This window comes from Cyprinodon tularosa, unplaced genomic scaffold (assembly GCF_016077235.1).
Source record: "Cyprinodon tularosa strain WSP-4 unplaced genomic scaffold, ASM1607723v1 ctg199, whole genome shotgun sequence".
NCBI classification, from domain to species: Eukaryota; Metazoa; Chordata; class Actinopteri; order Cyprinodontiformes; family Cyprinodontidae; genus Cyprinodon; species Cyprinodon tularosa.
This window is the reverse complement of record NW_024038729.1, coordinates 1,254,488-1,280,000: the sequence shown is the minus strand read 5'-3', so window position 1 is coordinate 1,280,000 and position 25,513 is coordinate 1,254,488. Positions and strand designations below refer to the sequence as shown.

Genomic DNA, 25,513 nt, shown 5'->3' with positions numbered 1-25,513 from the left:
TAAAACACTCATCTTCAATGTGTTTTACTTTATGATAGACCAACACTGACACAAACTCTGCCATCATTGTTTTTCAAAATAATGTTCAGAGGACTTTTTATTAGCGCTGAAACAATTTAAACATAATCGATTACTGAAATAATTGTCAACTAATTTAGTAATCGATTAATCGTTAACTGGCGTATGGAGACTCTAAAACATGCCTTTAGCGACAAAACAACCCACTTAGAGCAAAAATTATATCAAAATGGTACTAATATATAAACATTTTGCATTTAAGATAAAAAAAAAAAGGTTTTGTTTGTTTGTTATCATGTGAAAAAGTTTTAGCTTCTTTTGGTTTACTTTTGCAAAAAATCTTCCTTAAAGAACCTTTGGCTATCCAAATGCTATTCGAATAATCAAAAAAAATAATCAACAGATTACTCTCCCAGGGCTTCTCATTGGCGCAGCAGCACTGCCGCCTTGCAGCAAGAAAGTTAAGGTTTTGATTCTCGGCCCAGGTTCTTTCTGCACGCAGTTTGCATGTTCTCCCTGAGCATACGCAGGTACTCCGGCTTCCTCCCACAGTCCAAAAACATGACTGTTAGGTTAATTGGTTTCTCTAAACTCTCCTTAGGTGTGAGTGTGTTTGTGAAGGGTGGTTTGTCCTGTTTGTGTCTGTGTTGCCCTGCGATGGACTGGCGACCTGTCGAGAGTGTACCCCGCCACTCGCCCGTAGACAGCTGGAGATAGGCACCAGCACCCCTCGCGACCACGCTTGGGATAAGCGTTACAGAAAATTGATGGATGGATGGATTATTCTCCCCACACAGATGGAAGCACCAAATGCCTGGGTGAGGAGAGTCAAGGGCTAGTTATACTCCCGCAGTAATGTGTCGCAGTGAGGTTGTTGCAGGTATGATGCAGACATTTTTGAAGTGTGGTCTGTGCTATGTTTATTCCACACCACAACGCAAAAAGGGGAAAATCACAAAATAGCTGTTGGTCTAGATACGGCCAAGGCGGGAGGAAGTGGGGGCAAGTTTGTTTGACAATGGATGGAAATGAGGGCGAAAAAGAGCGGGGAACCAGGTGGAAAAAGGGTCCCAGCATTTTTGGGCACCGTGCTCTTCTAGCCATTTTCTGCAATCGTGGTCATATAAACAAAACAAGCCGGTAAGGTACCAAACAGGATACGCATAGTCTAGTTTGAATATAGATTTAAACAATCAGAGGCCTCCTGTCTACTGTGTATGGTCACCTACAAATTAGGAGAGGTGCAGCAGAGTGTCTGCGGAGGGGACGTCTCTGCTTTCACCGTGACACCGACGCAGAGGACATAATTTCGAAGTATAAATCAGCCTTTAGAAGTTAATGGTGCTTGGTATATTGAAAATTAGGTCCTTGAATTGGTATGTTGGGAATATTGCAAATGAGCCCCTACAAACTATTTTGATGATGCTTTTGTGACAAATATTCAAGTCGTGTGTTATATATCGCGTCGTGCCGTGTGTGTATTCCTTTTCTTCTACCCCGACTACTCCCTGTGATTTCTACAAGTTCAGTGTTAGTGGTTTGGTATGGTTTAACGCTATCAGTAACATTGTAAGCCAATGTCTACTCTGCCATCTTGTGGAGAGTAGCTTAGTTTGTGACAAAAAGGAATTTTATTGACCAAAGTTTTAGCGCAGTCTGACATATTGTGATTTTTGGCTTGTTGATCATCATCCAAGTTGCTAGCTTACAAGAGTACGCATGACTTGCAATCTATGTTTGTGACCTGTGCTTAGCTGTTGGTTAGTTGTCGTTAGCCCCTAAGCTATTGGTTACCTTGACAGCAGAAGCCTCTCATCCTCACATCGCCACATTACATACACATTTCAATGCTGTTACATTGGATTTATTGTGGTGCAGGTAATTATTAACTTATTAGAATAACTGAAACCTAATAGAGTTGACCAATACCAAAGACTACTGCTACACCCTGCTTTATACTACTGATTCACAGTATAATTAATGCAGCTAATCTAAAGGAACTAAGCCAATTGACATTATCAAAGACTCTACCTCAACGACGCATTGATTTCCTTTTATGTTTAGGGATTCTTTGATGTATCCTGTTTTTATTTCAATAACTTTTAGTGGTTGCATGGTTGGGGACGACAGTGGTGCCACATGAAGGAGTTTGCCCTGCAACCGGAGGGTGTTGGCTTTCAGTGTTGTTGTGTCCTTGGGCAAGACACTTCACCTGCATTGCCTACAGATGGTGGTCAGAGGGACTGATGGCGCCAGTGTACTGCAGTCTCGCTTCTGTCAGTGAGCCCCAGGGCAGTTGTGGCTACAATGTTTTTTGCCACATCAGTGTCAAGAGACTTGACACTTTGGTCAAGTCTCTTGTCTTGGAAAAAGTACAGGCCACACTAAACATAATAATGCTGTGATAGGTTTAATAAAGTGTACCCTATTTTAATTGTGGTTGTCTGTGGTTATTTTATAACAGTGACTGATATTCTCTAAGAGCTAAATTAACTTCTTTTCAGTGAACAACTTCAATAGACAAAGACAATATTTTCCATGTAGTTAATGACTAATAACCCTGCATGAATTATAAGACAAGTCATAGACACTTGAACAGCCGGTCCAATGTCCACCCACACAGATAAGCAAGTTAATAACACTGATAATTTAGCAAATTGGCAGGTATAATATTTTCAACATTTACAAAATTGCTTTCCCTAGACTGTGGCAGGAATGACACAGAGGGGAAGAAATCTTAACAGGAAGATTTGAAAAGAAAAACTTTTAAAGCACTTTATAAAAGTGCTAATACGGGTTTGTCGAAAGTTAGAGCACTGGTGACCTTTAGTTTGTATTTTTCAAGCTAGTTAGGAGTTGTTTTTGCTACTTTATTTTAATAATTTGTGAACAGAGTCTTTCAGACTAAGCTGTGTTTGTCTAATAGAACATATGAAAGAGAATCTCACAGAGAAACTTTGGAAGAGGCAAAAACATGTTGAGCTTTAAGCTCCAAATAAACATAGTTAGATGCATGATTTGTTTTTTGTTTTTTTTTTATATCTCAACAGTGTTATATATGAAGAGTGTTATAGACTTAAAATAATTTTCATAAGTTTGCACAGGCATCTGTTGGGGGCATTCCTGGTAGTGTTTGTGAAGCTTTTTATATTGTTTGTATCTATATCAGAATTAAACCATATCAATCAGAATTCCGAAATGTTGTGATATACATTTTTTTTCAAATATCATCCAGCCCTATATGAAATATTAATACCTAAGTATGAAAAGTTTGATGGGATTTTCTATCCTTAAATCTTATAACTTGTGGAAATTGTAATACTTGTAGTAATTTGAACAAACCATCCTATTGGTGCAGAACAGACCAAAGTATAGTTGGTTTGATATGTTATGTAACAAACTCTTTTAGCATTAAACTGTTATGAAACAAGTTCCTTACCACATGTGAGCTGATGTTCTTGTAGGTTGCGGAACTCCAGGCCATGAAGGTGGGTTGGAAAAACACAGACTGTGTCATTAACAACCTTCACTGAGTTCTGGTGAGCCCAACGGAGCAACGGCTTCAGTTGACAGTCACAGAACAACGTCTCTGTGCCAAAGTGCCTGGTGGAAGTATAAGCATGCTGTTTAAACATTATTTAGTAGCTCTTGGACTTCAAGGACACAGATGCAACAGATAGTTTACCAAATAAAATGCTTGAAAAGGGAAAAACAAATTTTGTACAATGAGCAAAAGTGAAAATAAGAGTCAGGGAAGAAATTATGTCGTCTCCTGCATATACCCTAAACTGGTTACAAAGAAATAAGATGTCACTGTTATCAATGGTAGGGTTTTTTTTGTATTATTTCAAAAAGCATTAACTTAAGAATAGTGGACCCTTTGCTGCATTGAGTGGTTATTGAATGCATGTTTTTTATTTTTATCCACTAAAACTGCTAATCTTTGTTGATTGTTCTTTCTTCAGACTATTATTAATAAATCTGGAAAAAAAAAAACATTTGCAGGAGAAAATGGTTTATGGTTGCCTTTTGTATTTCTGCTTCTTTTTTTTTTTTTTGTCCCAATGAGACAGAAGCAGAGATAGAGTTGATGCAATCAGCTGGTTTTCCTTAGATAGAAATCTTTGAACCAATCTGACAGTATAATGTGGGTGAATTTTCTCTGTAAAGTGCCTTGAAATAATGTGGTTTGAAATTGGCGCTATATAAATAAACTGAATTGAAAATCAAGGCTAATCAAAAATACCTACACCATTTCAAATGACACTAGTATTTAATCCAGTTTCAAAGTTATTTAAATCCTCATCATTTGATGCTACTCAGCAGGTTATATTCACTTTATTCCTAAACACATTGAGTTACCACAGTATGATTGGCTATTCAGCAACCAACTGTAAAAAAGTACTTAATATAGTACCTAATATGTTTACCCAGTTGTTTATATATTTATGATCTGGTCATCTTACAGTACTCTAAGATCCGGGAGGTATGTGAAGAGTCCATCTGACAGAGTTGAGAAGATGTTTCCTGATAAATCCCTGTTTGAGGAAAAAAAAAAAAACACTATCATATCCATACACCAATAACACCATTATCTCCCACTCCAACATAAATTATACTAAAAGCACCAGAAAGGCTTTAGCCATTGCAGATAGCCTTTAAGTAAAGTTTGCTACTCACAATTTTGAGAGTCTGCTAAGATCAAGAAACATCTCAGGTGAGAGGCAGCCAATTCTGTTGTCAGACAGATCCCTACAATAAAGAAAAAAGAAAATTATAAATATGCCTCATTTGCCTGAGAGTTTTTCTGATATTGTTGGTGGAATATATAGGAACAGAAATCAGAGGTGCGTCTGTTGTCATATGTGCTTTAATGCTACATGCCTGCATAAAGAACTTGAAAAGCTAAAAAGAAAACACTGTTTTTCTCTGTCATCCTTGCCATTTCCTGAGAAATTTGTCCTGACCTTTTGCAAAATTTCACATTTTACATAACAACTGCTGGCACAGATACACACACCCCAACACACACACACATCATTTTAAACAAACACATTTGAACGCTTGGAGCAAGCGACCATATGCGAGTGGCGGAGCACTGTTGTGTCCAAATCTCCACGCCCACACACACACTGTAATTAAAGGGCTGCTGGGCTGGAGCAGCTGTGGGAAAATAAGCAGAGCACTCGAATAATCACCAGTTGGGGAGCACTTAAATTAGCCCTCTGCTTCTCCCCAAGGCTGCGTGCACACGCGCCCAGAATCAATATTGTTAACTCACTGTTTGCATCCCTGCCAGTTCAGATCCTGCTAACTATCACACTGTAATCATGTCCCTCAATCCTTAACCTTTTATACTGAAGTAATCATTAAGGAAAGAAGAGAGGTAGAAGCAGTGCCAGCTGAGAAGAAACTTTAATTCCATTTTTAGAACCTGAATCTTTTTACAGCTGTAAATAATGATTAAAAAAAAGCTGTAAAGCCCATTGTTGTGGCTTATTGCTGGGTGTTACAGTCAGATATTTCTGTCTTTATGTTCTATTTTTGTGCTGCAGAATCTGGCTGGATAAATGGTAGGATTCCTGACTGCAATTCGTCCAAAACAATAAACAGCCAATCTCTTTACAAGGGAAAGATTCATCTCCTGCACATTTTCTTTTTTAACATTTGCATTTCACACATTATTGGTCACCCATTATTGGCTATTTCTTATATATATATTGTAAAGTTCGAAAAATTCATGTAATACAAAAAATACTTCTATTTCTCCTAACTAATTTCCAAAACAAGGGTCACATAAACGGAAGTAAAATAGTAAAGTAAGAGTCACCTTAATGAAAAAAAAGAAAATCTTTGCTTTTTTTAAAACATTCTTAATCAAATATAATAAATTAAGTAGATGTTTAGGTATAAACTAAAGTTCATCTCTATTCTCTGCCTATTTATATGGAACATTTTAGCCTAGTTAAGTAGTTCATTATGTTATCAAATAAATCAATCTTGTTAAGTACTCTATAAAATTATTTTGTTGGGCATTTTGTCTCCCCAATATGTATCTACTGATAGATACACCAATTTCTTAAAAAAAAAAAACAAAAGAAAAAACTAAAAGAATCAAAAACTAATCAGAGGACGATGAAAACATGAATTGCAAAAATGTTCAATAACAAAGAACATCTCATTTTTATTAAATTGCAACTACAAACCTCAACACATTTGATGTGAATAGCTCAATGACGCTAGCTTGATACAGTAGCTGTTTTGAGCCATAATTGGTTGCATCTTGGATGAAAGTCAGGTAAGGCGGTTTGCACAAATGTATGGTCAAAAAACTGGGACAGGTATTGTTTTGAAACCACTGGAGTATTACCTTTTGCTCACTGTTTTGTAACATTAGTGTTAATAGTTCCTAATGAGAACGGCGCAGTATTAAGCAAAATCAGCATTTAAATAAATGTACTAAATTTTGCTTAGATTTTTTTCTATATTTTATACCGGCGCCTTGTGACAAACTAATATTTCAATATTTTAGCTACAACATAAATTATTGTTGTGTCTTAATCAAGAGATAATTTTCTTTTAATATCTTTGGTAACAAAATGAAAGTCTTTTTATTTATTTATTAAGTTATCATTCCCTAAAAGAACTGTTGAAAATAAAGCAATTGACATAGTTTTCTAGAGCTAATTATTTCCACTGGACCCTTATAGTATGACTATGAAGCGTTGTGTGGAAACTGAAAATCAAGGGTTTCAGCCATGGATAAAACTCATTCATGCTATATAAGTCAAAAACTAAACCTCACATGTAATAATTTTTGTCCTGAAGCCCTTCTTAGGCTGCACCAAGGCATAATCACACTTACAGTTTCTTCAATTCCACAAGCCCACGGAAAGCTCCAGGCTCCACTGTACTTATCAGATTGTTCTTCAGGTACCTAGAGAAAACAGAAAAATAAAAATGGTCCACATGATCACTGGTGAGAAAAAAAATGCTGTCGCATGAAATGTTATAAACTTCTGTTGGAAGAATAAACAGACAAGCAATGAACTGTCACTCCTTTGAAAAATCCATTAAGATGGCCAAGTGCAATTTTACATTGAGTTTGAACTTGGTAATACAGGCGTTTTACAAACCTTTCGAAAGTTTAATCAAATCAGTGTTTTTTGTTTTGTTTTTTTCATATTTACATATGTAATTTAGAAATGCTGGTGTCATGCTTCGGTAAGTTTAGGTGCACCTATTATCTAGACCACACATACCATTTTTTGCTAGCTATAGACCCAAACCACATCCACTAAAGAGTCAAAAAGACACATGTGGCAGTTTAAGACCAGTACTCCATGTCCACCCACACCGCCTACCCTTAAGGTCTCACACTACTAAAAATGGACCTCAGAAAAATCTCTCTGGTTTTCTATGCAGGCCAAGGAAAACTTCCTGAAATTGTGTCGCTGGTTTCCTTTAACTCTACTCTGTATGTTCTGTGCAAAGAAGAGCAGAATGGTAGCGTCTCTTTAAAACCCTCAGCAAGTGTATGATTCTTGTTGTTATTTGTTCCTAAACAAACAGTAATAGTGTTAAAATAAAGGATGCTGTGAAACAATACTTGTTATGCCAGAATATCAAAGATACAGCTTTTTTATTATAGTGAAAATGGAAATTATTGATGTACTTGGATATTTGCTGTGACTTACCATTTAAATCAATTGTATATTTCCTTATTGCATCACTATAGCTTGTTTTTTTTCAGAATGTATATAGTTCATCTATATAAATATGGTTTGTGACATAGATCAATATTTTCATCATAGCAAAAAAAAATGTCAAATGCTTAGTGATAGCCTGATATTCATTTTCACAACCAGATTTAAAACAAGCTTGAATTAATGAATGAATGAATGAATGAATGAATGACTGAATGAATGAATGAATGAATGAATGAATGAATGAATGAATAAACAAACGAATGACTGAATGAATTAATGAATGAAAAGGAATTCATTTCAGACAACTTTGAAAAACAACAATAAATCAATCAACTTCAGAAAAATATTTCAAACAGAAACACAACCAAATACACACAAAAAGAGACTGGTTAACATCAAACCGATGAGTTACAAGACCAACAGGGAGTGAAAAGTAGTGATCATCTGTCCAAACGGTAAGTTAACTGAGTTCAATATGAAGTCCACTACTGTATATAGTCCCCACTCTATATAGTGATTGAGGGATTTATGGGTTAGGGCAGGGTTGTGCATTTTTTTCAGTGATAACTGGATGTAGTATTTGGAGAAATATCTTAATCAGTGTTGGAACCCAACTTGTGTTTCTTTAACATCCATACTTATGTTAAAGAAACCCCTTTTTAGCGGCAAAACAATCAGTAGCATGATTAATAATGTGGGATACTTTGTGTACTTCAATAAAAAATGCTACAAATTGTGTTTGCACGGTTAGGATACCCAGTTCCATCTTGTGATTTAACATCAACTGTTGTCTTCAGGGACATTTTTGAACTTCCATAAAATATTAGAGCACATAATTCTAATTTTAATCTGACATGGGTTGTTTTTCCCAAATAAGTTTATTTTTTTATTTTTTTTACCATAATCATTTAAGAACATTAGAAGGCATTCTCCATAAGTTCTTATTCTGACTGCATACCCTGGAAAGTAGAGGAAAGTTGTCTTCCCAGAGAAACTGAGCTCCAGATCTAGTGAGGTCAGGCTATCTCCCTCTTTATTCACTCCCAGAGTTCGCTTTGATCATGCAAAATATGTTACAAAAAAGCAAGTGGACAGAGTGGTTAGGCCTCAAGCACCTCCTTGTACTCTAAACTGTCTTGGAGCTCAGCACTCTGCCATGTCTGGCAGCTGAATGCTTAAAATATTGTCAACTTAATGATTTATTGCCTTAACACTGGACAGGAAAGACTTCTGCATGAGTCTGCCCAAAACAAATGCATCACTGGAGTATTCTTATGGTGAAATCCTTAACATCAATAAAATAAACTCCTGTTCTAAAAGTTTAGATTTGAATCCTGTATATTCTCATTTCCTATTTAGTTTTAGAAAAAGAAACATCTGCACTCAGTGAAACTACTACAATTTTGGTCTCAAAGATATCCTGTAAGTATTGTGTAGAGTTTACAGTATAATGCAAGTATGCAGGTGCCAAAGGCTTGCACGATCAGAAGAAATCATTCGAAAGTAAATTCTACTCCCTGATTTATAATCAGAAATGATCTGTTGCATCCTCTCTCAGTATACTCAACAGTCAAAGTTGAAAAAAAAAAACAGTGTTGTAGAGTGCAAGGTATCCTCTGCATGCATATACTAGAAATTATACAGAAATAATAAAAATATATTTAATAGATATATGGCTAAGCCATTTAAATAGTTTTATCAAACTTGATATAGCGATCATTCCAGCATCAGATGTCAGGCTGAGGACCTAGACGGAACATTTTTTAGTTTTTTGAAAGCATTTAGAGTGGTGGAAGTTATCTTGAACTGTTACAGTGATAAATACTGAACAGAGAAGTCTGTGGAGAGATGGTCCTTATATCAGGTGCAACAAAGAGCTTCAATAGCAAACTGGGAAGTGTTTGGAAAGCAGAAAGTTTTCTTCTTTTATTCTTTTCAGCGCTCTCTCAAATGGATGTCATGGGGGATCTGGAAGTGCCTTTCTTGCTGCTGGAAGACCATATACCCATAGGTGCATGGGTAAGCCGGAAAAGTCCAGTAATGTGTACCAATAATGCCGGGTTTACACTGATTCCGGTGTGGCTGCTGTGCATGTGCAGAGCATGTGTGCTGCAAATAGTGACTCACATTGAATACTGTGACAAGGCTGGCCCAGCTGCAGATCTGGCTCCACAAATGGCTCACAGGGAAAAAGAAGCTCTCATGGGTATTTTGATATTCCCAGGATCTGTCAAGCAAAACTCATTATCTCTGTGCATAAATATCCTTTTTAATCTTGCCAGTAGCCCCTCTGTTTTCTTTATGTTTTTCCTTTTTTGGTTTTGCTAGTAAAGTTAGCATAGGTTGGTGGGTTGATTTCCTCTTTGACTTGTGAAATTAAGGAGCTTGACACAGAAACCAGGAGATCCAATCAGACTTCCTTTTTTCTGAATTACTTTCTTGATTCACATGGCCTTGGTGACCGGACCCCACTGGGGCCAATGTGGATAGAGACATTGGTTTTAATGATTTAGGAGTGACAGTGGCATTGTATCAAGGAGTTTGCCTGTATCCCTGCAACTGGAAGGATGTTGGTTCAAGACCCAGCTCCGGCTTTTAGTGTTGTTGTGTCCTTGAGCATAACACTTCACCCCCAGCAAGCCTGTACAGCTCAGATATTAATTTACCCAGTAGATTAAAATGTGCGTTGTTTCCATCTGCCAGTACAGTATATATTTGGTAATCTAGCGGTATCTATCACTATTCTATAAGTTTTCATTACTGAATTAGTTCTAAAAAAGTATTTTCCTCCAATAAATTTACTATTGCTATATATCATAATTGAGAAATATTATAATGTATCAGATAGGATGACAGTCAATGTTTATTCAACTTTTTAGCATTTTCTGGCATGTTTTCACTTTTTAATGAACTCAATCTCACATAGCCCTAAATTAGAGCTAGGCATGTAGGTTCAACTCTCAAGTTGTTAAGGCTTGTTAAATCCCAGTGTTGATTAGTAGAGACAATCTGTAGTCTATATCAGAAACATTGTCCAGCAGAAGCTACGTAACTACTGTTATATACATACAGATAAATGCTTAGTGCCTTTAATAACTTGTATTTTCCACATTCTAAGAAAATTTAACAAATGGAACACAAAAAGCAAAAGCATACTATAACTTCCATTGTTTTTTGCATTTTTCAAGTCATGTTTTGCAATATCCTGTCTCTGTGCTCCAGTTTCAGAGCTTTTCTATGATCCTGCTCTCAAGCTAAATAAGAGATCTTCCCTGCTACTGCTGGGCTCCTTCGGATGTTACAGTCTCCAGCAGAAGTTTTTTTTACTACTGAGCATCTTTGTGGACCCCAGTTTTTATCCAAGTTCCTTTGTGGTCAAAATCCTTCATCTCCATCGTCTGCACTTTTCACCCAAACTCTTTCATGGTCTACAACCTTCTCCCCAGCTCTTTTGATGTCTCAAGGCTACTCTCTAAGCATGTCACAAGATATTTTTTATTACTATTACTACCTTTTATTACTACCTTACTTCTATCAGCCTCCTGAACCTTGGATCTAATTACCTTTACTGTTTTTTTCAGTTGATCCTTGAGAAAAAATAAAGCCTGTTTCTTTACCTACCCTTGGCTTGGTAATCCTCATTCCTCCTCATTCTGCAGTTCTTTTCAATCTGATGTTCTTGGTTCAAACATTCAAACCTTGTTCACTAGCTGAGGTTTCTGGGGTTTACGTCATAACCGGCAACTTTTATACCTTTGCTTAATCTTTCCTAAAATACAATACATCACAGCATTTTATGTTATGTGGTTTTGTACAATTGACATCTTAGGTTTATTTCAGAGGTTGTCTTTTAATTTTTTTTCTAAGTGCCTTTGAGAAACTTTTCTATCAGATAAAGAATGTGGAGAAAAACATCATATTAATATTGAGGTCAGGGTAAGGTCAGGTTTTTACAATACCTGTGATTAAAGATGTATTAAAAGACAACAGTGACACAAAATGGGCAAAGTTCTCTGTTTAAATTTGACGGCCCAAATTCCACAACAATAGGAATTCATCTTTATATGAAGGTTGCGCAATAATATGGTAAAACTGTGCATTGCTGCTTGGTTTCAGCATCATAGGTTAGCATCATAGCTTTGTTTAGTGACAGGTAAACTGGTCAGGCACAGCCTGATGAGATCTCACTATTTCTTTTGTAAACTGCCTCAAAAAAAGAGTTCGCTGGAAAAGTTTTATCAGAGGTCCTAAAATATCCATAGTAAATTTCAGGAGTCTCCTTATTACTTCAGGCAAGAGATTACTAGTTTTTGCCTTGGCTCGTTGGCTGGTAACTAGTTTTGGTCGGTCCAGAAAAGGTGAATGAACTCTTTAGAAAAACTGTTTTTCCTAGAACTGTTCTCTCTTCTGCCTCCTGTATCCTTCCTCCTCACCACAGCAAGACTCTATTGCTCTTGCTTATGCCAGGAGGCAAAAGATGATACTGCAACAAATGGGCTGTTGCAATATGTTTTAATATGAGGTTTATTTTTATGTATAGATTGGAGATCATAAGTCCTGGTTATAATGCAGAAGTTATTGTTTCACAGATAGTTTATTTATACATTTTTTTGTTTCCTCTTTTACCAACCTGTGTCTTGGAATAGATGTCCCAGAGCTAGCTGCCATAAGGCTCTGCTTGGAACTTGAATATGAAACTTTATTGATAATTATTTAGGGAGTAAAATCAATATATAATTTAGTTAAAACAGAGTAGTCTTAACATGGGAGTTTTTTTGCTTTAAGTAAAGTCCAATTAAAGATTTAATTATTCTAAATTTTGAGGTGAGAGCATAGTATTAAAATACTAATAATGTGTTCTTTACTGTAAGTGAAACCATCTGCTAGAAAAACATCCATGATTCAATCCCAGTGGAGCAAAGTATCCATCTCTAAGGTCTGACCCAGCAGGCAGAAAACTAATTAACGTCAACACACAAAAAGGAGAACAGCTGTTAGCAGTGTGGCTCAAAGCAAATGATGATACGCTAAGCAGATGTACTCATAAGCACAAAGTATTTGTAAGGTTCAGCAATTAGGCAAAAGCTAGAACTAAAAAAAACACTTAAGAATGCTTTGTTTTCCAGCAAAAATTAAAACATTAATCAAGTTTTTTTGATAAACCTGAAAACATAACACCTTTATGTATTGTAAATTATTTTTAAGCTAAGGTAAGTAAAAAATGGTAATGATTTGAGTATATATATTTAACACTTATACACAGATATAAACAAAATATAACCACAGCGTGGAGGCCAGACTTTGTATCTGTAGAAACAGCTGGAGTCACTCAAATGATTTGTTGATATGATATGTTTAAACAATGACCATTTTCGACTCCCACTGTGGTGCCTGTTTGAAGAGCAGTAGCAGCACATTCTATAAACTCCACAATTTGCAGTTAATGGTTGAAAAGCTACTGAAATTCTTCCCAGTGCCTTTAGGTCTTAACTTTTTCTGGGCAAAGTGAACCCAAAACAGCAGGATGCTTATCTGTCACTTGCATTTAATATATAGATTGTTGGTTTCCAGCTTAATCTAGAGGTTAGTCAGAGAGGGTGAGGAAATATACATAAATTCTTCTAAAAAGATTGTGTTTATGCAGCATCTGTGTCTTTGATGTTTTATTGCTGTTAACGTCATAAATGACCCCTCACACCCAAACCATGCACTGTTAGGGTTAGGGTCCAGCAGATTCCAAAGCTTCTTCCCCACTGCAATCAGACTGCTGAATGTTGAATAAAATGAAAAAAGAGAAAAAAAGCGCTGAGTGTTGGAAATCTATATCTCAGTCTTATGTGTATATCTGATCACCATTTTTACATTTTATCACTGCTGCACTATAAGAAATGGAAATGTCTTGAAAGCTGTACTGAACGAAATTTTGTTTTGTATACAAAATGACAATAAAATTTGACCAAGTATAAGTAAAGGGAATATATCCCTTCCCTTTTCCCTTTGTCTTCCTCTGGGGTAAATTGATCTCTTTCATTCATATCTGCCCACCTCCTTTTCCTTGTTAGTAAAATGGTTATTAGAAGACCAGAGGCTGTTTCTCTCCCTTGTTGTTTGACAATTACAGCAGGAGTCATGCAAAATATTATAATAGGTTCCCCCTTTAATATCATACCTAATACTACCACTTTGGGTCTACAGTATACCTTTCCTTCTGCTTCACAAAAGTACAAAACACATTTTATTCTAACTTATATGGTTATTCTGACCACATAAGTTTGTTTCCCCAGCAAAGTCCGACTTTGCTGGAGAAAATCTGTTGCATCAATATGCAAATAAAAGATACATGTTTGATCGAAAGGAAGAATTCTTTAACTTAGGGGCATGTCTCTGGTTAAAAGTTAAAATTGGGGACAGAGTTATCTCAGTTTCTCTATCCATTGTACACTGCTGCCTTTGTGTGCAGTCCATTGTCTTGTGAAATTCAGAAATATTTACCTGATACCGCTGTTCTTGCATGTGTAAAGGGAACAAATAAAACAATACAGCCCTCGTTGCTCACTGCATACAGTTAATTCAGAGCATTCAGTGCTCTCATGTTGTTGCCAAAAGGAGCTAAAATTGTTGCCTTTTGGTCTTTTTGAAAAAAAAATTTAAAAATTAAAACTTAATAAGAGGGGTCTGAAAAGGTTCTAAATCATGTGACAAGTGGTTAAGTTGTCAACAGTCCTGAAAAACATATCAGTTTACAGTCTGAAACACCATGTTTTACCAGTTAAGCGTTGATGCCGACCCAAGTTCAATACTTTATACATAAAGCATGCATCTCATGGCTGTAAGAAAAAAGAGAGGATCAATGCTGTCCACACTCCTTAAATATCTATCTATCTATCTATCCTATTAAAATTAACTGTATCATATGAACGCAGCAGTGGCATAAAGTCATGATTTTTGGAAATTGCTACAATGTATAAAAGAAAAACAAAAAGACAAGTACTTTAACCTTTCATAGGCTGCCCTCTAAATGGAAATCCAGCCTAGGCAGTAATCCACATATAAAGTATTAATCCATAACATATATATCATATATTTATTTTTTGTACAGAATTGCCATCTCAAACCTTCTTTAACAAATCTGAAAAAAAAAATCTATTCAGCATCTCCTTATTTCATGTTGTATATTCTTTTTTGACCTAATAGAAAATTATTATTAAAGATAACCAGTACCTAAACAATTATGATCATATATGAAATTAACTGAACTTGCATAAAATGAGTTAATCGAAATCCATGCAACAATGCTGAACATTCATGGGTCAGTTTATAGATGAAGGCTTGTTCACCTTATTTCCAACCGCCAAACTGTAGCAGAGATGGATAACTGTTTAATGAATGGTAAATATGTGCTGAAAGCTTACTGAGAGGGAAAGGAAGATAAACAGTCAGACAGGTCAGTCCAATTAAAATGAGTGAATGTGTATGCACTGTGACAGCTTTATAACTACCACTGCCAGATCATCAAATGGTAATGGAGTCTTCTATATTTGTTTGCTTATTATTAACATTAAATAAAAAAAAGACTACATGAGGCCTGACCTTACTCCGGAGCAATTTTTTTACCCACATGGCATAAAAAGCATAAAACATCATTTACTACGTCAGACCACATTTAGGTATCAAATGAAATCTTTAGAATAGAAAAGAACAGAATAGAATTTCCCTTTTTTCCCCATTGTGTGGGAATTGTGGTGATAAAGGAGAAGTCCGGTCAGCAAGGAATAATCAATGGATCATTATCTATACCTAAAACTAATACATTTGTGTTGATTTTATTAATTTAGTGTTAATCAGTAAAAAAAGAAAACAATATAAAACCAAATATAGTAACATCTGATCACTCCTGATATCTTTCGGCAGTGACGTCACGGTGCAGTAAGCTGAGTGTCATTCTCCCCGCTTTACAAGCAAATTCAATGGGAACTACTAGACATATCTGCAATCAAGAAAAATATTTAGATTTCAAGAGGACTTCACCATTGAAATTCACAAGAGCTATATTTAAACTGACCAGGATGTTGTAATACATTGGATAAAAGTGAAAAAAGAATAAGTTATTTCACCTTTTCGTTCATGATCCACCACAGACTGGTTCGTCGTTGGATTGCCAACTTCTGGCCAGAGAAAAAAAAACACTACTTAGCCCAAATATCGAAGAGGAATGTTTTAGATATGACTTGGATAATAGTGGGTTGTGACAAACACCAGATACAGCACTGGGACTTGATCAACAGCCGATACCGCACCGTGACGTCACAATGGTGGCAGTAGTGTTCTTTGACATACATGGATATCTCCAGTAAAGCACATTCAAATGAAATTACTCTTAATTAAAAACATTTGTCATTTAATGAACAATATGTAATAATTTAATTCTTAAAGTACTGTCAGAAGTTTGAATTCTGAATATGACCGGACTTTTCCTTTAATGGCAAAGCACGTAGGCAATAGAAGCATACAGGCACACACCATAAAAAATATGGGAAAACAAACTGTACAGCAAAGGACAGGAAATATGAAATATGAAAATATGTCTGTCTATCTGTGTGTCTAGTGTTAACCAAGGCTGTTCATGAAGAAAATGATCTCAAAGGCATTTTCATCATTAAAGATCACTGCAGTCAGAACCCATTTCTCAACAGCGAGTAAACAGTTTTTTAAACACTGCTGAATTGCAGCTTAGTCGTCCCAATGAGCGTTGCATATTAAAATACTTTTCCTGATTTTCTTCATTTCAATTACACAAAAATAGAGGAAAGAAATCAGCAATAACTTTCATTTAAAACCACCTTCAAAACATGAAACCATTGCAGGGCATTTACGAGGAGATGATGGAAAAAAACAACAACAAAAAACCCTTAATGTCTAAAATCACCAGTAAGATTTCTGAGCAACAGCAGCTTAGCTTGACTATCCCGTTAGGGCTAGAAGTATGAAACAAGGGACAAGTTGGGAATCATATTGCAACTGAGGTTTGCGGGATTCATCTGCTACTGTATTTACATAGCAGCAGCCAACAATCTGTGATCAACAACCTCCAGCAAAAGGACAAAGGAGCGAAGCAAAGCAAGCCTCCCTGTTTCCCCATACTTGGTAAGAGAATTAGACACATCTTTTGAGCTCATATGCTATTCTGCAGCAGTGACCCACCAGTGATCCTCTCCCAAACAACAATAAAATGATTCATATTTAAAATTCCAACTTAGTTCCATACAATGCTTCATCATACTGCATGCACTTTGTTTAACAAATGGGGGAAAACTGTCTTATACTGTGATAGTAGCATTCATGTGAACAGCAAGAAAAATAGCAGAACTGTATTTCGAGATAGTAACAACATAAATACATTATATGAGATTATTAATTAAAATTCATCAGTCTCCTGAAATGCAAACGTCAGAGTTTATGTCAGAGGAGTCATTTACTTGGTTTGCTTTGATTTTTTTTTTGTTTATAAATAAAGAATAAGATTAAGACTTCTTTCAATTTTCCATTTATCCTGACCATATTTTAGGATTTTGTTTTTCTGTAATTAATGCATCAAATGGCCTAACTTAACTTACAGAATGTCCCTAATGTGGGACAATAAAGGCATTTCAGTTTCCCCTTCTATGCATTAACACTAACCAAAACAGTCTTCTAGGTAAAGGCTGTTTCCTGGGGCAGAAGGCTCAACTTTTGCTACTTGCAGTATTAGTGACTTAAAAAGAGATCAGAAGAATGCAAAAGCTGTCACAAAGTGTTCAAAAGGAAAATATTTTCATGTGAGGCCTTTCTTCTGATCATTCACAATACTACAGTACCTAAAACCAAAACTGGTCATATTATACCTGTTAATATACAATTTATACAAATTTCCTTAATTACCCTGCTACATTGGTACATTTATTGTGGGAATCTCCCAGCTTTCCCATAAATAATAACAACGTTTGTCTTTTTTTTTTGTTTTTTTCTTTTTTTTTTAAACAGCAGCGATTGACTAAAAGCAGACATTTTTCCCCACCTACCATTATTTTCTGACCTCTCACCCTCTTGGAAAGATTCTTTGGATCACTTTGATTTATGGCTGCAAAACATCATTCATTTCCCATCTATACTTTTGTCTTTTATTTGAACATATATTCTCCAATGAGAGGATGTGTCCTTCAGCGATTTGCCACTCCTCCATCAATCACCTGCCAGGTAGATTCATTCATGAGGAGGACTGAATAAACGTCACTGTCCAAACAAGAGTTGGAAAACTTTGCAAAAGACACCTCCTTGCACCTATGACATCCACTTCTCAGAATGACCTATTGCAGATGCTACCTAGAATTCCAATATTGTTTTTCCTCTGGGTTAAAGTAACTTCCGTCCATCAAGCCTGCCTTCAAATACCTCTGACTAGATGAATAATGTTTGGTCAAATAAGAATGAAAAAATATATATATTTTTTCTTTCAAATAAAAATGAATTTATTTAATACAGAACAATAATCTACAACTTCAGCAAAGTTTAGCGCCTTAGAAAGCAAGAATAAAAGTCTAGCTTTTGGTAATCGAGTATTTGATGGTTTCAGCAATCTGACCACTTCATGTTTCCTTTAGAATGGTTTATTTATCCATATAGTGTTAATACTTGTTACAAAATATGTTCCTGTACAAATGTTAAAATACAACATGAATAGCATGAGAACCAAAAACTGTGCCAGTCTCATTGAAACAGAAAGGCCTTCTGCAATGGGAGCCTTTGATGAAGCAAGACTCTGTGTACTGAACAGAGAACAGTGATGGGCTTTGTTTTGCTTTGCCCCTTTGGGACTCATTTTGGCTGACGGTAATGGGCCGCTGTCCATATGGGGGGATTCAGGCCATCTTCCAACATACAGGGGCCCTGCATTTATCTGCTCAACCAAGATAAATTTCCATTGAACCTTTTTTTAAAAGACCCCAAATTTTACAGTGGCCTGTGATGATAAAGATGAAAATGATGATCTTAGGTGTAATAAAAAGTTATATTGGGATATTTAGAATGATTCTGCTAACTAAGCTGCAAAAAATGCAGAAAAAAATGCAGCTATAAGTTGGGGAAGGAATTCTAATCATTTTTTCAATATGTTCCAAGTAACAACATCCTTTATAAAAATTGTGAAAGGCCAACTTTAACTTACTGTAACATACTGTAAGCATCCTTATGTGAGGCTTATGGATTTTTAAGCTTTTTAGTGAAACATGTAAGATATCAATTTTTATAATAACAAAAAAAGTATTTTTTAATTGTGTTGCATGTTAAATATCTAAAGCCTATCTTACGTTCAAACACAATAAGAAAATATAAAATTTTAAACTCAGTAGTGAAGCGATGACCTTTTTTTTTATTAAACTTGATATTAATAACAATAATCTTCAAGAGTGATTTGCGTTTTAGTACTTTTAAAGTCTCTTCGTTAGTGTTTTCAAATAGTCTTGATCAGTAACTCCACCAAACAATGTGAATCAGGCTTTAAAATCGGGAATGAGTTTTTCTTCAACAGCAGCCATTAGAAGTGTTCATACCCGTGTTAAAATGCTCCCCTTAGTCATGAGCATCTAAAAAGGTAAAATAGGGAGAAAAGAAGGACTTCAGAAATAAGAATATCAGGAATAAAGAAAATAAAGGTACATGCTTTGATATTTAGCTTTTGTGTGTGTTCACATCTCTAAACATAACTTTTCTTTTTTCACGATTTGCCGATCGATCTATGTTCCTACCCTCACCTTTGGTCATGAGATCTGGGTAATGACCGAAAACACAAGATTGCAAATACAAGCAACCGAAATGAGTTTCCTTCACAGGCTGTCCTATTGGGAAGAGACCTTGTGCAAGGCACAGGACACACTGGAGGGACTGTGTCTCTGAGCTGGCCTGGTGTCGCCCCCCAGAGCAGCTGGACGAGTTGTATGTGGATCAGGAAGTCTGGGCATCTCTGCTTAGATTGCTGCCTCCGCGACGATCAAGTACTTGATCTTCAGGTAAAGCTTGGTTGTTTTCAACCAGTTTTAGCTGTTTCAGATATAAACTGAACTAAAAACCTATTAAAGACTCTATAATTACCAATTGTTAGATGACAATTAGGATTTTGTTGCTCTCAATGGGAATAATAGAGATTGCTTGACAACTACTAGTTTCTGTATATTGCTGTGGAAAAGTGCTAGGTCACCACTCATCTACTTGAATAGCAGGGGTTGGGGCAAATCATTCCTCAGTATTTGACATGATTTAAATAACTTATAGATATGTATTGGTTAAGGAATGCAGGAATAACATTTAGCTATTCTGTCTACTACTTATATTGGTTAATAAAATTGCAAAAATAATCCTAAGTACCACCCCATTTTTTACAAAAATATTTTTAGAAGAGGTCTTTTTCCAGTTTCCAAATTACTTAATACTTTACTAAATACTTTATCAAATTAGTACTCTAAATGGCCTGAATTATCTTATTTAAAGGTCATAAATTACAACATTAATAGAGTTAACATGACTTTTGCTAAAGAACTGCACATACCTCATGTGCTACATACTGTATGTTTACTCATTGAAACAGCAAAGTAATAAAGGCCTGTATACAGTCTGGCAATGTAAGTGATAGAAACAAAAAAAATTTCTTAAAAATACTAAATTGCCACTGATACTTTCAAAGGTGTGTATGTTTAACTGGATTAGGGCTAGCTGCAGCAGTGTTGGGGCAAAAACACGCCTTATTAGACCTGTCAATCACCTGCCAAATCAGCTCAACCATCCCATCCAGTCAGCTAGCCAACCATCCAAGCAGAAAGTTGGTCAGCAGGGGCAGACGAGGGAACATCTGGCTGCCACTTTCAACTTACTGCGGCTACCTGGCTACGCATCAGTCACCAGTGACAGACACATTACTGCCAAAGGCTGCATGGGGCAAGGCGGACGGACAGAACATGTCCATAGAGCGAGCCAACCGGAGGCACAGGCCACACAAATCGCTACTCTGAAAGGGCAGCCATAGCAAACATTTGGCCTAGTGCCTTTAAAAGCAGCAGCAGCAGTGCTGGAGCAATGCAAGTAGATATTTCTAATGCCACTAATAGGACCCATAGAGATGCATGATATCATCCTACATGTCCACCAATGTCACAAAGAGAAGAAGAAAGTGGACATAATTATTCCAATTATAATATTCCAGTGTGTATTTAACTGTCAACTGGTCTGGGGTGACAGGGACAGAACTGACAGTCATCATTTCCACACCAGTCGCCATTGTATCCTGCATATGTGAGTGTGTGCTTCCATATAGTTTTTTGACTAAAGCACAGTGAGGTATCAAGCTGTCGGCTCTGTGTGGTGTAGAAAATCAGCGATCACTGGGCTGGACGTAGTTGAAAGCAATCAATAGTTGACTTCAGGGGGCAAAGCTGGGCCAGCCGTCACAGAGCTTATAATCAGGCTTTATGAATGCAACCCTCTGGGACGCTGCATGCGGTACGAGATTCATCGACATGGACATGGCTCGTCAGTCGCACTGTCAAACCTCACTGATCTTGCATCGCATTAGTCTCTTATATAATGTTATATTTTAGCCCCTTGTAAGACTTTTTACTGCAGCGGTGGGAGTCAAGCACAAGACATGGAAATAAAAAAATAAAAACAGAAGAGCCTCCTGCAGGGTAAAAACTGACAAAGATCTCCTAATTCCCACCATGTTCTCTGTTTGCCTTTTTACCGCTTAAAAGCACAATACTGCTGTGGTGATGACAGCTACTAGGACTCTGGGGAGGACAAAGCTGTTAAGAGTGCTTGATTTAAGTACTTACAGCTTTTCCAGGGCAGCCAAGCCATAGAAGGAGCCGTTTCGCAGCAGAGAGATCTTGTTGTTACTCAGGTTTCTGTTCATAGATGAAAGGAAAATAAAAGTAGTCAAGGTGAGTTGAAAGACAAAGGTGAGTTATATCTTAAATAGGGATGTAACACAATTTTACAGCATGAAATCTCTAAATATTTGAATGTCACTTTTTTCTCATGAAAGTAAAACGAGTCTTGTGAAGTTCCATTCAGCTACTTTCAGCATGTCTTCATCTGGTGATTGTAAGCTATTTTTTCAACCCTACTACCAATTTTTTTTTAATTATTGTTATTGATATGCTGGACATAATGTGGGGTACAGCATGAAAAAGAAACAATAACAGAAACGTGATTTTTAAGCACAGAATGATGCAAGAGGATAACCTGGGATCTGTCTTAGTGCTCCCTATTCGTGTTAAATCTAAGGACTATATAATAGTTTTTAAGTATTCTGAACTGCATTTGATTGAAAGAGTCTAATAACTAATAACTGAGTAGTGCCAATGCCAAAAAAGGCATTCAAGCACTTTCTCTGTCATCTCACTGAAATACCTTTTTAACCCCTGGACTTATATGACAGGATTTCCAAGAAACCTTTTTACAACCGTAGTTTTTCTTGATGGCAGGAACCGTTTATCCCATTTATTAATTATTACAATAACTATGAAAAAAATAATGTTTTCTGGAAATTGTTCAGTGAAACAGCTGATGAATTTGTTTAATTTCTTCGTCTGTCAATATGCTGGTGAGTGATTTAAGGATTTAAATCTGATGAGTTTGTTAATGTGAATTTGACATCCATGCGACTTTTGAGACTTCTTTACTGTCGTTTCTCTTAAAGACAGGTAATGATCCAATCTGCCGCCATGTTCTGGTTTTCCAAGTTATAATGTCTGTGTAATGGCAGAAATGCCATTTCAGCATAATTTAATCATCCATTGCACAGCATTACTGCACCAGAAAAATCAATGAAAGGGACAACAGAGATATTAAGGTGATGAATTAATATTCAGAAGACAGTCTGCGCCTTTATTTTGTTTATTTTAGAGGCAGCTGTTACTGCATCAAATATTTTTACGTTTCTGATTCGGATGAATTCTAGCAGAGCTTAATGCCAAATTCTTAACTGTATCTTTCTCTGACTAATGCATTAGTCCGACAAAAAGAGAGAAATAGAGCTCATTGACTAGCCAAAACTTCACACACACAAAACCTGTCTCATTATTAAGACACTTCTCACCATTTTCTCAAATTCGAAGAGTGAGACCTCCACGATGTTCAGCTTAATTTCCCAAGTATATTATACCTCAACATTTTATTAGACTGACAAAACAAATCTAAATCAAAGTATTATAAATCTGTAAGACAGGGATAACAAATCAAGGCAATAGCAGAGGGGAAAATATCAGCTGTTTTGTTACCTCAGAAAAAACAACACCAACTATTCAGGCAAAGTATTTGCAACATGCAGCTCAGTCAAGAAATAGGAAAGCCTGACTCTGCTTTTAGATATCGTCAGGACAGCCACTGATTGTCATTCTGTCCTTTTTTAACTAAGGAAACCACCTCCTGGGGCCTTAGACAGGCAGGAACAAGAAGAAAGGGAGCAAATGCTACACTTCCCTCTGAAAATCAAGTGTTTCAATGTTTTTCTGCAGTTGCTAGTCTAATTCCATAAGTGAGGGTTTATGAACAATAACTAAGCAGTGTCCTTTATTAGCTTTAGTAGGGGTCTTAGCTGCAATGTGGTGTCATTAGTAGCACCTTGTAGTGAGATTCTGATTCAAAGGGGGCCTCCTTTCTTTCTGCAAAGTTTGCCTATTCTCCCAGTGCATCTGTGGCTTCTCTCTGAGTACTTCCTCTTCCTCCCACAGCTGAAAAGCAGGAGTGTTAGCTCAATTGGTCTCTCTAATTTGCCCTTATGAATGAATGTCAGTTCGAAGCAGAATTTGATGCATGATTTAGAGTTTTTTTCAACATTAAATTGTCATTTGTCGGTGGGACAGAAGGGTGTGCCTTGCCATTATTCGAGTAGGAGCTGGAGAAAGGCACTGGTCTCAAACTGTAAATTGATAAAATACCTAAGGAACCTGGCTATTAAACAGTCTTGGTGAGGGGCCATTGTAAGGGTAGTTTTTTTTCTATATTTTTTTGTAATATTCTCATTTTCTGACAAGTATACTTTTAAGTTTACAAAAGATGGTCAGAGGACCCAAACTTAACTTCAAGTTCTAGTCCAGACAGAGTAGTTCTTATACAGTTATAAGATATTATATGGCAGGTGGATGATGACACTTAAGATTAGGATAATTTTAAAGAGATTATTCTCATTTTGACATCTGCTTATTGATGTTCGAGCCAGTTCTTAAATCATCCAATCCAAGCCTGTTTTCTTTCTCTCTGTGGATAGCAGCCCGCCCATGTGATCAGCTTGCCCTAAGCACGGCTCTGCATGTGATGCTGTGTATCTCCAGTCAGCAAACCACCACCACTGCTCACATATTCTCACAGGGTCAGATTCTTCTATCACCCTTCTACAACATCTTCCTTTAACAAGCATGGCCCTGGGAATAATTGGCCAGGTTTAACAAGAGGGGGGGTAATTGGGATGTGTCTCTGGCATCCACAGTGATGACAGAGCACTCGTTAGGGCTGCAGGCAAACTTATACTCAATTTTAACTCTAGGATTAAGCAGTGAGGTCTCACAATGAATTGTGCTGAGTGGGCAAACTGATGGCCAAACTGCCAGGGGGTGGGGGTTGGAGTGGAAGTGGAAAAGTGTTAAGCTGAAAATTCACAATGCACCAAAATCAGGTGGGAAAATTGTCCAAATGGTCTCATGGATGCAGGAAATGGTATGTGTGCATGTTTTTCATCTTTGTAGATAATCAAATGAATATGTCAAATGGTTATGCAATGTGTCATGGGATCTTCAAAGACTATTTCTAGTTGTCATGGCAATAATTTTACTCTTTAAATCAGGATAGACATGAGGTTAAATCTGTATTTGGATATAAATGTCCAAAAACATCTGTCTTTCAGGGACACTGTTACGCATTGTTAAGATTATCACTCACTGTGAAATTAATCATAAAGCCAGATAAACCCAAGAGAGTCGACAGACATAAAACTGACATTTTAGAATAAAGAAATGATTGTTCAGCTTCTCCACCACAGTAGCATAACCTTATCCAGGGTGATTTTGTGTCAAGGCTTCAGAATAAATTGTCTATAAAAGCACCAACCATCCCATGATTATTTTTTCTGGCAATATTCTAGAAAATTCATTTCATCCATAAAGTGTTTTGCAAAAACAATAGAAACTGTTAAAACTCACTCTATTTCTCAAGTATAGTATATTATTAAGGTTAAGAGATTCTTTTAAAGTTGACAGGTCCAACACTCCTTCTAAACTATAACCCCAGCAGCACTCATCTCTTGGTCTTCTTTTTGGTTAAGTATAGTTCATGTTTAATAATTGAATTGTACTTTATGATCTCACAATGGAGAAATTTACCTCTATATTTAACCAATCCCCTTGGGGAGCAGTGGGCCGCCACTGTGCAGCGCCCGGGGAGCACTCTGGGGTTAAGGGTCTTGCTCAGGGACCCAGAGTGTAGGCTGTGGGGATCAAAACGGGGACTTGCAACTTTCTCAGAGCACAAGCACACTGCTCTAAAAACTAGGCCAACACTCCCCAATGGCGTCTTGTCCTAATGGCGTCTTTTGGTCCAGTAGAGGTGGACCAATCCTAATGGCGTCTTTTGGTCCAGTAGAGGTGGAATTGGGAAAGGGGGTGTTTGACCTGTCCGGTCAGACTTTGCATGATAACAGATGTTCTTAGAGTCAAAATGTCTTAACAGCTGCTTTCTTTCAGACAGAAGTCAAAGCAAGTATATCA

At 36.7% G+C, this 25,513-nt stretch overlaps 1 protein-coding gene across 1 annotated transcript in view; it reads right to left on the bottom strand.

Moving 5' to 3' along the window:
- LOC119782907 (adhesion G protein-coupled receptor A3) overlaps window positions 1-25,513 on the bottom strand; it is a 282,681-nt gene that overhangs the window by 232,047 nt on the left and 25,121 nt on the right. The window contains exons 2-6 of the mRNA XM_038284112.1: window positions 21,584-21,655; window positions 6,884-6,955; window positions 4,699-4,770; window positions 4,485-4,556; window positions 3,458-3,621 (exon numbers count right to left, since the gene is read on the bottom strand). Coding sequence (XP_038140040.1) covers window positions 3,458-3,621; window positions 4,485-4,556; window positions 4,699-4,770; window positions 6,884-6,955; window positions 21,584-21,655 — 452 coding nt within the window. The remainder of the gene's footprint in view (window positions 1-3,457; window positions 3,622-4,484; window positions 4,557-4,698; window positions 4,771-6,883; window positions 6,956-21,583; window positions 21,656-25,513) is intronic.